The 12,938-nt window shown below is 38.9% G+C and overlaps 1 protein-coding gene across 2 annotated transcripts; it reads left to right on the top strand.

Moving 5' to 3' along the window:
* The first annotated feature begins 8,112 nt into the window (after positions 1–8,112).
* On the top strand, positions 8,113–11,966 carry phox2a (paired like homeobox 2A). 2 transcript variants are annotated; one of them, XM_063017181.1, is made up of 3 exons: positions 8,113–8,535; positions 10,415–10,602; positions 11,455–11,966. In XM_063017181.1, the coding sequence occupies exons 1-3, from the start codon at positions 8,313–8,315 to the stop codon at positions 11,896–11,898; spliced, it is 855 nt and encodes a 284-aa protein (XP_062873251.1). In that variant the 5' UTR covers positions 8,113–8,312; the 3' UTR covers positions 11,899–11,966. The 2 variants fall into 2 exon arrangements, with proteins under 2 accessions (XP_062873251.1, XP_062873252.1); XM_063017182.1 differs by having other exon boundaries at positions 10,415–10,618; positions 11,453–11,966.
* The last annotated feature ends 972 nt before the right edge of the window (positions 11,967–12,938 follow it).

The raw sequence follows: 12,938 nt of genomic DNA, 5'->3' as shown, positions 1-12,938 counted from the left end.
CTGTGCTGCTTTCTGAGAGAATAAAAAGAGAAAGATTCGTGCAGGTCTGATTCTCCAACCGGGACAGCTCGCGTGCCAGATTGCACCCTAATTAGTTTAGTTTGGTAAAAGGGGGGTGTAATGGGGAGAGGGGGTTTAATTTGATTAAGTTTGCACAGCTCCAGTTGGACTGAGCGCACAGACCTTCAGCATCACTGATCTGATTACCGAGCTGCTCCTCCTGCTCTCCATCCTCCATCCAGCGTTTCCTTCTGCTTTTATTTCTTTATTTTAATATTTACCTCGGCGAGAGCGTTCCAGCTTCTACAGGAAATGAACCCAAACTCATATCTCCCCCCCAACCCCACGCACCCCTCCCTGTGCACCCCTCTCTCCCGGGACCGGCTTCTCATTTCATTTCATTTCGTACAGCCCATGTTTAATGTACTTTATTTTTAGTGCGTAATGGCCATTTCGGTCCAAAAACTAAAACCTGATTTGGGTTATAAATGGAGCGCGCGGAGCTTTTATGATATTGGATTAAATGTAAAATCCTGGTTTGCAGGTTGAAGCGCAGAACAACAACGAAATGAAACAATCTGCGCAAAGCAACGGTGCAATTTATCAGCATGCAAAAAGTTCACAGCAAGTACAAGAAGATCCACAACAAGAGAGCTTCATGATTTCACTTCCATACCTGCAGCAGATCCGCGCAGCTGCAATCATTCTGAAGATTCATTTACAGGAATCAGCAGCAGGAGAGATCAGAATATCAATATTTCACCTGCTCAGCTTCAATAAAACAAAGGAAAACAAGAAAATCAGCTCAGTTAAATATTTGGTGCAATTTATCAGCATGCAAACGCTTTAAAATCCGGGCTGAAAAGAACATGAACCCGAGCTGCTCATGGTTCACTTTCATATTTTCAGTTTCTGCACAATTTTTAAAACAGCGAATTCACAAATTTAGATTGATGCTAATATTAGAAAAGCAACTTTATTCTCTTACTTATCACAAATTCTATACTCAGTCGCCAAAAACACAGATTCCTACACAGAGTATTTTGTAAAGATAAGCACAATTAGAATTTGCTACACACTCAAAAAAAAGTCGGAACAGAGGCGAAATAAGAGTAAAAAGTTGATAGAATATCGACAGTACACTGTTTAGAAACGTTCCACAATAAGCAGGTGAATTAGTAACAGGTGAGGAAATCATGATTGTGTATGGAAGTCTGTGTGAAGTCTGTGTCAATCACTTCAAAACACAGAACATTTCTCAACAAGATTGCAGATATACACAGCATGGTGAAAAAATGGTCACAGCATGGTGAAATCTCAGTCTGTGTAGGTCAGGGACAGAAACCACTGTTGAGTGAGTGACCTTCAAGCCCTCAGATGGCATTGCATGAGATTGGAGATATATGCTGCCATCAAGATGACATTTAGCAATGCCACGCCTCATTCTACATGTGCTACAACAGCCTGGCTTTGGAGAAACAGTTTGTTGCAGTTTGTGTGCTTGACTGGCATGCCTGCAGTCCAGATCTGTCTCCAACTGAAAATTCATAGTGCATCTGGAAGAGGAGAATCAGACAATAGCGACTGGCACAGGCTGTTGAGCAGCTGAAATTACTAGAAAAAATGATGTAACACAGTCCTAAACATGACTCTGTCCTAATTATTTTGAGTATGTATTGCAAATATTACATTCTAAATTTCCTACAATGACATTAATCAGTAAAAACATCAAATCAAGATTTTACTTTTTACAGTTTTTTACTAAATGTCCCAATTTTTATGACAATGGGGGTTTGTGATTCAAACAACTCATAAAGTAGAGTCATGAGATGTTGTGGTGAGAAGCTGGAGTGCAAAGTGATGGAGTCCAGGAATTTGGGCTGAAGGAGTGATCGGGTATGGGAGTGGAGTGATGGGATGAGAAACTTTGGGGAAAGGGAGTGATGTTGCGAGGGGTGATGAGGTGAGGGGGTGAGGGGGTGAGTTTGCAGAGTTAAAAGTGAAAACTGTTTCAGTTAAAAGAGCAGCGGCCCTCCACTTAATCCCCTCAAAGTTCAACCATCTTCCCTCTCTCACTAATCCAGGGGTTTGAAGTATAGGGAAGGGGGGTACAGGGGGTGCATGAGGGGGTGTTTGAAGTGTGCAGCGATTAAAATTCATTAGTGATTAGTGATCACTTACTGAGGGGATTATTCACATTATTTAGGTAAATAAGAGGGCGGGACAGAAGGAATTTTACTAACTGTTTGATTGGCAGCTCAGAAAAAACACTCCCCTCACTGCCCCCCACAAGCTTTAATCCACTGCAACTGGGACTAAAACTGTTCTGCTAATATAATATAGGTGAGAGTTTTTTTTTTTACCCTAAACACCAATCAAATATTTTAGTAAGGAACCAGAACAGATTCTCAAGTAATGGATAAAGTACTGAAAAGTTTCTGTTGACGTCTTAATGGCTGAAGATGCTTCATTTTCTGAAACAAATCCTTCTAAGGTTCTACATAGATAATTTAGGGGTTCCCCCAGAGACCCGAGTGAAAGTTGGAACCTTCCTTGTTCTCTGAGTGACAGGACGGTCCCTGGCATGCAGCGTTTGATGGATGGAGATCAGTTAGAAAAGGTTTTTTTATTCTGTTTTAATAGAATTAGGGCGAAACAGTAAATGCACACTCAACATGTTCAACTTTCCCTTGTGTGGCTCAGATTAATTTCTCATAAAGCTCCAGTCTGTACCACGTGCCCCTGGTTTCTGCTTTGCCATCAGAAACTTGCATTTTCTGACAAAAATGAGGCGGATGGGGTGGAGGGGGAGAGAGGAGGAGGGCTCCCCTCCAGACTAATTGAATTCTTTTTTGTTGGAGTTTGACAGTAATGCTATCCGATGCTTGTGCCATTAAATAGAGGACGGGGTCCCGTATGTGCCCGTCACCGGTGATGCTGGAGGCCCTGGTGACCGATCGCTTGTGAATGCAGATTGGTGTAATGAAGAGCAAGATTGATGAGAGAGGAACACGGGGTAGGATCTGAGAGAGCTGGCGAGAGAAAGAGAGAGGGAGAGAGAACAGTACCTGTACCTCCTGCAACTCTGTAAGGTTCTTAGTAGCACCTTAGAAAGCCAGTTACGATGTAAAGAACCATTTTTTAAACCTAAACCCTTAAAAAGGTTCCAGCTGACACCTTAAACGGTTCTTTGTTTTGTTCTTCTGTGGGACACTTAGTTTTCCTACCCTGCTGGGTTCAGCTTGTTTGGGTGAGTAAGTTGGCTGGACATTAAACAAACCAGGCTCATGACCAGCTTTCCAGCAGGATTTAGTCCATGTGCCTGATGAAACCCTGGACAAAGCGCCAACCCATCATAGTTCATCAGACTGTTACTGGTTCACTTATTTAATGACATCTAGGAATAATTAAAAGCAGCCAATCTACCTTCTGCAACACAAATAGCATGCCAAAACCCTCACAGACTGCCTGCAGACGAGGTTAAGACACCCTATACATTAGAAATTTATAAACAAATATCAAATGTATGTGGACATTAACCACGAGCAGTCAAAAAAACATCAGGCACCACTTTTTTGGAGATACTTCAACCCAGTCGTCTGACCATAACTATCTGGTCCTGATCAAAGTCCCTCAGGTCTTTATGGGGTTCAGATCTGCTGCATATTTAATACATGAAATACGAGGAACTACCATCAGCCTGACAGTTTTAGTCATTATCAATCCATCCATGCATCATCTGTTTCACCACCGCTTTATCCTGGTCAGGGTTGCGGTGGGTCTGATTTATTGCCCAAAAGGCAGGAAACACTTCAGACAGGCTGCCAGTCTCTCTCACACACACACACTTAATGCAATTTTAGTAGCTCCAGTTGTCCTGACTGTATGTCTTGGACTGGAAAGGACCCTGACTGCCTAGCCAGGGAGTTGAACCCAGGCCCTTCTTGCTGTAAGGCGACAGCGCTACCCACTGCGCCACCGTGCCGCCCCTTTACTCCTTTATGATAAGATGAATTGATCATTTTAAACAGTTTAGCATTTTCCAGCACGACGAGCTGCTATTTGATCACACGGTGCTGAAATGAATCCAGAAAAAGAGACGAGTTCTGATTAAGAAGATGAGATTGGATTCTAAATGTCAGCTCTTTATTGATTTTCTCATTTCAGCTCCATTTCCAGTCCAGGTTATTTCCTCTATCAGACTGTAACCTATCAGACCTATCAAACAACCACAATCTTAAAAAATAAACTCAGTGTAAGTGCACAATAATACCTATACATTACAATAAATGATTGCACTCAGCGGCCACTTTATTAGGAACATCTGTACTCCTGACCCAATCAGCAGCACAGCATATAAAATACTACAGAAACGGATCAAGAACTTCAGTTATTCTCACAACAAACATCAGAGATGAAGATAAATTCAGATCTGTAGGACTGTTTGATGTGTTTGATGCTTGTCAGGTTGAAATTTTTGGTCTTTAAACAGAATTGTGTGGAAAAACAAAACAAAATCCAGTGAGTGGCAGTTCAGCACACGGAAGCATAGCATTCAGAAAGGTCAGAGGAGAATGACCAGGCTGGTTGCAGCAAAAAGGAAGCTACTGCAAAATGTGATGAACAGAAAAGCATTGAAGAACAGCAAGTCTAAACTTGAGGTGGATGGACTACAACAGCAGGGTTTTACTTTTCTCAGCCAAGAACATTCTGTGCATGCCAAATTTTGGTCCTACCAAGTCAACCTATTTCCAATATTTAACAGTGTCAGTTTTAATGAGCCGACACCCACTGTAGCATCAGATTATGTTCCTGGCGGACAAGGTTCAACATTTGGTGCATTCTAAAATGCTTTTCTGTTTCCCACAGATTAATTTTTTTAAATGGCCAGAGCTTCCTGTCTACTTTAACCAGTCTAGTCATTCTCTGGTCACTCCGACCTCTCTCATTTACAAGGTGTTTAAAAAGGTGGACTGTATGAGTGTGAACATGTATTGCAGGCCGTTGCAGAACAGAAATATAACGCAGCACGTGATGAAAGCTTCTATTCTGTGAGCTCGTGCTGCCCAGCGTCATCGCGTCTCCTCACTGGAAGCAAAGTGCACTGGAAACACTGGTAATGTGCCCTGTGATGGATGGAGGCTGACTGGTTGGAGACGCCTCACATTTCACAAATGCAAAGTGATGGAGGAACCTCACCAGGGTTTAACCGAGAGTGCACCAGGAGGAGAATCAGAGTGCGAGGGGGTCAGTGCACTTCCAAAAAGAGTGAAGCTGCTCAGATAAATGTTTCATAATTATTATTATAAATATTGTGTGGAGCTGAAAAAAAAAACAAACAAACACAGAGCTACTGCTTTTCTCCATTTCCCTTGCTAATCATGTTTTGACACACCTGTCGCAAAAGAGCCCATGCCTTTACCATTATCTGCTAACAAATAAAAACATGGCAGACTCTAATCTAACCCTACATTAACACCAGCTGATAATAAACTCTCTATGTTTTGTTTTTTTAATTTTTTGGTAAATACAATCTATTGGTAAAATTATGTGGACGCCTGATGGACGCTTGAACAGCCTTCACTCTCCTCACATACATTTTGTAGTGTATTTATTAAAATTTGTGCCCATTTTGTCAAAAAGCCTAACAGGGTTGGGCACTGTTTTTGGATAAGAAGGCCTGACTCATAACCAATATTCTAATTTCTAATTTAAAGATGAAGTTTAATAGGGTTGAGTTTAAAGGTCTGTGCAGATCAGGTCATCCACATGTTAAATCAATCCTGTTAAATCATTTATTTGTTGACCTCACAGGAGCACATTCACGCTACCACAGGAAAGAGCCTTCCCCAAACTGTTGCAACCAATTTAGTAGCATATAGTAAATTTTATAAGCGTTTTTCATACACATGTAAGCAAATGTAGCTGAAACACGTGAACACGATCATTATGATCAATAATCGTAAGAACGTGTCAGAACTGAGAAACTGAAGTTTTTAGTAAATACTAGTAATTAAAGGGAACGTTACATTTACATTTTGTTTAATAGCAGAACCGTCTGTGTAATAGCTGGGAACACAAAAACATTATTGTCCCATAACAGCTCTTTCTTAGAGGAAGGCTAAAGAAAACTGGACCAGTGACGTCATTGTGTCTATATCAAGCCGAGAAAAAACAAACACAATATAAAAAACTAGAAAACTAGAACTAGAAAATCATGATATATTATATTTGTTTGTATTTGGCTTTTTTTTTTACATTTAAAAATTAAATTAAATTAAACTAACAGACCAGTTTCTTCAAAGCATAAGATGAATAGAAATGTCCTTATATAAACTTCATGCATTATGGAATCGAGTTCTTTGTGGCACCAACAACAAGTTAGAACATCATTATGGGACCACAAATGGATCTTCTGTGGTGTTTCTTTTTTGAGACTTAATTTATTGACTGAATAATAATACGACAACAACAAAATAATAAAATATTAGTGGTAATATTATAATTAAGATTATATTATTATTATAAGTAATAGTAGTGGTAGTAATAGTAGTATTAATAATAATATAGAGAGAATGTAAACGCTGGTGCTGATGTTGGTGATGAACTGTAGTTAGTGTCTAAGGAAACATCTCATTATCATTAGTTTCTGATTAATGACAAATTAGTAAAACATGGTGACATGAAGCAGATGCACCAAACCCAGTCATTAATTACCCGCATGACGTCACAACTCCTCTTTTCTAATTGGATTATAAATGACAGTGAACACGCGTTTCACAGCAGGAGCCTGAGGAACAATTTACCGATTACACTCAATAGAAAAAAGATCTGAGATCTCAATGAATTTCAGGGGACAAAGTGCGCACAGGGTCTCAGGACCTTCTCTTACTATTATTATAATAATAATAATTATTGTTTCAGCAGTGAATTCCCTACAACAGAAATATTTTCGTTAATTCTGGGACTGAAGTCCATGAGATGTGCAAACGTGGAGTTTCTGAAACTGAAGCTGAGTACATGACATGATTTCTGAGTTAAAATCTAAACCTTAACCTGAATAAATATTCAGGTGAATGAATTTTACGCCTTTAATATTGGGTTTAATTCACCCAGATTAATCAAACAACCTTTATTCACTCCAGCACCGGTGAAAATATTAATATCAGGAATAAAAAAGGTTGATGTGATGCATCTGCATGTAATCTGGAAAATGGGTTTGTGGACTGGATGTCAAAAATACAGAGGACAGAAAAGGTTCTTTAGACTGATGACACAGAAGAACATGACAGTGATGAATGGACCTCTAATAAGTTCTGATCCTACATGTCATTCCTCACTAGAATTTTTATAAAGCTTTTTTTCGTTCGTTGAGTCAAAATTATGTTCGATAGAACCATGAATTGAAGGTTCTTTTTGGAACCAACATGGTTCTGCTAAGGGCAAAGGAGCAAATTGTACATAAGGGAAACATTTGGTATTTCTGTCCTGTCTAATTTCATCAAGATCCTGATTTGTTACTGTATTCTTCACTCCAAAAAGAATCTGTGGGGTTTTTTTTTTTGGATGCGCACAAATTCGATGCGCTCAGCTATAAATGCGCACTGATTCAGTCCCAGCTATGAAGTATTAAACTCATTAAACATTATTAAATTTACTTCCAGCCCTTATACAGGAATAAACGTATTTATTTAATTGTTTACAGGAATCAAAACAAACAAAATATATGTGATTTTATTAAGAAGAGCAACATAAAGCAACTGTACCTGTACCCCCACCCCACCCCGGTACCTGAGCTACTGGGTTGTTCCAGTGCATCACTGTGCAAAAACTTTATTGAACCTTTATCATTAAAAGTGTATCCCCACTAAGTGCTAAACTGGTGCACCCTTTAGGAGGTATGTGGAGGGTTTTGGGCATCGTGCAGACAGCGGTAAAGGGTTAAAGCTTGAGGGAGGAGGAGGAGGAGAGTCACTGATCCACATTGTCATGTAAAGAAGGACCCACCGCCTCGCTATTGTCTCCTGCACTACTGACTTCATTATAAACGGAGCAGAGCTGCACGAGACACTCATTCACCGACTGAGCGCGCGGAAAGGAACGCGCCCGCACTGACAACCGGCACCGACGCACCGACAGCGAGGAGAGAGACCGGAGGTAAACTTCACCCGAAACACCCGAAACACCGACCTACAGCTTTCAGCCATCAGTGCCACCAGCACCGGTACCAGGTTAACCCTCACACTCCCTCACCCGGACCGGACAGCGACCCGGACCCGACCAGGACCGAGCCGCGCACCCCGACTCTCCACATGTACAAAATGGATTACTCGTACCTGAACACATACGACTCGTGCATGGCCGCGATGGAGGCGTCTGCGTACGCGGACTTCAGCTCGTGCAGCCAGGCCAACAGCTTCCAGTACAACCCGATCCGCTCCGGGTTCACCGCGAGCCCGGCCTGCGCGCCCCTGGGTACCGCCAGCTGCAGCCTGGGAGCGCTGAGAGAGCATCAGCCCGCACCTTATTCCACCGGTCAGTACCTGCAATACTCATAATTCTCACTCTCCATACATTAATACTACATTAATACTCTGGACTCAGTTTCATATTCATCTTCAGCTAAAACACAACAAATAAAATTAATCATATAATTACATTTATCATTATATTTATTAAAATTAAAACTGTTTTACGTTCTGCATTTGTAGTGCAGAATGTAAAGTAGTTCTAAATAGTTCTGGAACTGTGAGCTATAAACACTTGGTGCGTCTTTCTAAGCTTAATTAAGTAAATATTTCTGGAACCAAATGGTTCTTAATGGTTCGTTAATATTTAGACTCGCACCTTGTTGAACAAAATGTAGCTGTTAGGAATAAAAAGGAGCTGTATTTATCCAGGAAGGGGTATTAGAGATTATTAATCTTAAATAAATTCGGGTTGCATTATTAGTAATTTCTATACTGAAGGTAGAAAAGAGGAACCATTTAGGGTTCCAGGCGCAGACGAGCACAGGTTCAGTTTAGCTCCGGTTTAGTACACGAACAAAATTCCAGCAATTCGAGTTTAAACATTTTCTTCATTTGCATTATTTCTATATAAAAACTACTAAAATATTTGCATGATGTTTATAAATAAAGCTGCCAGTCTGAAGCACAAACTGATATTTTACTTAAAGAAATAAAATAAAGGTGCAAAACTGCAGCAGTTTTTTATATTAAATCTACACAAATCTGTACTGTTTATTATTAAAACAATGTATTACGTTTAAATTTGCAATTAAATTAGTATCTGTATCTTTAGTTTCCAATTTCCAACATAATTTTATTTTAAATTCAAGCTAAAATACAAACTAGATGATTCAGTTTTAAATTAATATGATTTTAAATTTTGGTAAAACGAATTTGTATTTATAATAAAGCTGAAGATTTAATGTAATTTAATCAATTTAAAGTAAAACCTGATAAACAAACATATAATTTAATTTAAATTATTTCTGAAGTATTTCTGAGGTAAAACCTATAAATAAAAACCATATAAAATCGTATTTCTTATAAACCAGTAAACTTAATTTACAGAAACAACCGAACTCTGCTCGACTGATTATGATTCAGAGCTTCATTCCCTTCAGTTCGCTGGGTAATAAAATATAATATAGAATTACAAACCAAACATTAATAATTAGAACTTAATTAGTTTTATTTAGACGGGAAAAATTTTGACAAAGTGAGATTTTTGTCTCCTCTCGGGAATTCGTTCATTATTAATTAGAATAAAAATAAAACGCATTTAACAGCCTTCAATTAAAATCTGACAATTAAAAGAACGGAAATCGATTTTATTACTGGTGAAATTACTTAAATAAAAGACTAAAACAGTTTTTCGAGATAAAAAAAATCGTCTCTGTAAAAATGCAGGTGTAATAAAATATGGGAATTGAAAAACTGCACACAAAATGTAGATTTCATTTAAATAATAATAATAACAATAATTAATATTAAACAATTGGATTGTATTTATATAAAATGTTGACAACTGTTCCAGGATGTTAAATTTAGGGTTGATTAGATGATTGGTAGATGTTGGTGGAAGCATTTAAAACACTGTAGATGTTCTTTGTATCTGTAGAGGTTCTAATTTTTGTAACAGGATTTAAAACCAGACAACCGACTAAAAGTGGATGAACTTAATATCATGTCACTTTTGATTCTTCTTTACATTATTAAATGCAGGAGAATCTTCTCATCTCAGCCTATTAAAACTTTTCTATTCTAAAGGAATTTTGTTCCTCTGTAGAACTGCAACACGCAGAGAAACAATCAGGAACCCTTTCATTTAAACTCGTATTTAATGTTCTGTGGTTTGAGATGGAACCCTGATCTTGATCAAGCAGTAACTCTGTGTTCTTCCACAGTTCCATATAAGTTCTTCTCAGATCCTTCTGGTTTGAATGAGAAGAGGAAGCAGCGTCGGATCAGAACCACCTTCACCAGCTCTCAGCTGAAGGAACTGGAGCGAGTGTTTGCTGAGACTCATTACCCGGATATCTACACCCGAGAGGAACTGGCCCTCAAGATCGACCTGACTGAGGCACGAGTACAGGTACAGTTAGGGGTGCATTTATTTCTGAACTGTCTTCTCACCAACCTTAAATATATATACATTTTATTTCCATATTATACTGTAGATGATGAAAATTTTCTTTAATAAAAAAACTTCAACCTGAAAATCATTTTTTGAATCAAGAATATATTTTATTAATTTATTTGCCCAAAATATTAATTTTAAAAGAATGTACTTTTTCCTATAAATCAGTTTTCCCTTTGTAGCATAATAGATTTATTGTATTTATTATTATATATATTTATTATATATTTATTATAATATAAATATATGATTATTTATTTATTAATTTTTTATTTTATTAATTTAAAATTTCCCTAACCCCCATTTTATCCCCCATTATCCTCTCTATTCTCTTTTTCTCAGTCCTCCCAACACACATTTCAATTTACAGATACTGCTTTGTACAACATTTGTACAAATGACAAATAAACTTAAATAATAATAATTATAATGGCTGAATGAAAGAGCCAGTGGAAAAAAATTCTGCCATTCTTCCTTATATAATCAAATGTTCCACAGTTTCCTGTACTGAGTGCTACAGAGAGAACAGGGTGTGGTTTTGGAGATTGACTGCATATGCAATCCCACAATGTTTACATTTTATATTTTTGGCATTTAGCAGATGCTTTTTATCCAAAGCGACATACAGTACTGTGACAGTATACAGTCTAGGAAATTGAGGGTTAAGGGCCTTGCTCAAGGGCCCAACAGTGACAGTGGGGCTTGAACCAGCGACATTTTAAATATTAGTCCAGTACCTTACCCGTTAGGCTACAACTGCTACAACAATGTTCTGATCTCAATTCCACTTCTATCTCATTTTGACAGGTTTGGTTCCAGAACCGTCGTGCCAAATTCCGCAAACAGGAGCGTGCTGCTAATGCTAAAGGTGGGAACACTGGGAACACCAACAACAGCACGTCCAAGAAACCAGGTGAAGCACGCGCCTCCTCCGAGGACGATGAATCTAAAGAGTCCACATGCAGCCCCACCCCGGACAGCACCGCATCACTACCGACCAACACGGGCAGCCCGGGCGCCAGCAGTCTCAGTCCCAGCCCATCCTCGGGCAGCTTTGGGAACACTTCAAGCTCGCCGTCCATCCATCACACACTCAAAACTCCCACCTGGGCCAGCGTGGGTTCCCCTGCCACCACTGCGGACCTGCTCAAGAGCTGGCAGCCCGGGGAAAGCGCCAGTACTGGGCCCTTTGCCGGAGTGCTGTCATCATTCCACAGAAAACCAGGAGCCCTCAAGTCCAACCTCTTCTGAGCCCCTAGATCCTCTATCTGATTTTAGCATATAGTCTCTATCTCTAACTTCCTGCTGCCTTTCTTTATTTCTGTTAGAGCTGGACTCCTACATTTAATTTATTATTGTGATGTTGGACATGTTGGTGCTTCCTTGGTACAAATGTGGTCCAATTTTATTTAGTTCTGATCAAAAACTGATAATTAGTCTTTTATTTTATCTTTTATTTCTTGTCCCTGATTGCATTTTACACCACATTTGGTTATTTTTGATCCCTTTACACCAAAAATAAAGGTACCAGGAAAGGTTCCCTTATGGTTCCATAAAGGTTTCATTAATGGTTCTTTAACGTTTTCTATTGACGGACAAAATACTTACTTATCTTCAATCCATAAAAGAAACTTAACACCAAAAGTAAAGAATCATTAATGGTTCTTCTACATAAGAACCTTTCCTGGCACCTTTATTTTGTGGTGGAGTTTTACTACAAAATATGAATCTTTTATGTGTTTAGTCTTCATGTAAACACTTCCTAGCAGAATGTGTGCACTTGCTGGATCAACGACCGCCCAAAAGACGCCACTTTCCATCCTCAGTCTGCTCTCCAAAACTAAACTGAGCACTTCCAAACACATCTACGCAAAATCCTAAATTGGACCACGCTCATTGAATTAGTCAAGCCATAAAGATCCATGTGTGATTATGAAATCTCTTGGACATGGGGTGCACTACACAGGGTTCAATTTTTAAGTATGATTGATGTTCCTGGAAGATGTTCTCCTAAAGGTAACGTCTAGTTTAGTTCCTTAGTCCTAAAGACTAAAACTTTGAGGCTTTGTGTTGAACAAACATCGTTCAATACAGGATCTACAAATGTATCTGTGTGGTCCTTTCATGACTTTGTGCACTTACAGGAACCAAACCTAATTGAACAAGAAGCCGAATGCTAAATTATTTTCTGTTGAACATTAAGCTCATGATACAAAACCATAATACCATAATAATAATAATAAACTGTTTCTGGGATCTGATCTCATTCTAAAGCTGTAAAGACTGAGGGC

The sequence above is a fragment of the Trichomycterus rosablanca genome, chromosome 20, assembly GCF_030014385.1.
Source record: "Trichomycterus rosablanca isolate fTriRos1 chromosome 20, fTriRos1.hap1, whole genome shotgun sequence".
NCBI lineage: Eukaryota > Metazoa > Chordata > Actinopteri > Siluriformes > Trichomycteridae > Trichomycterus > Trichomycterus rosablanca.
This window is presented reverse-complemented; position numbering and strand designations above follow the sequence as displayed.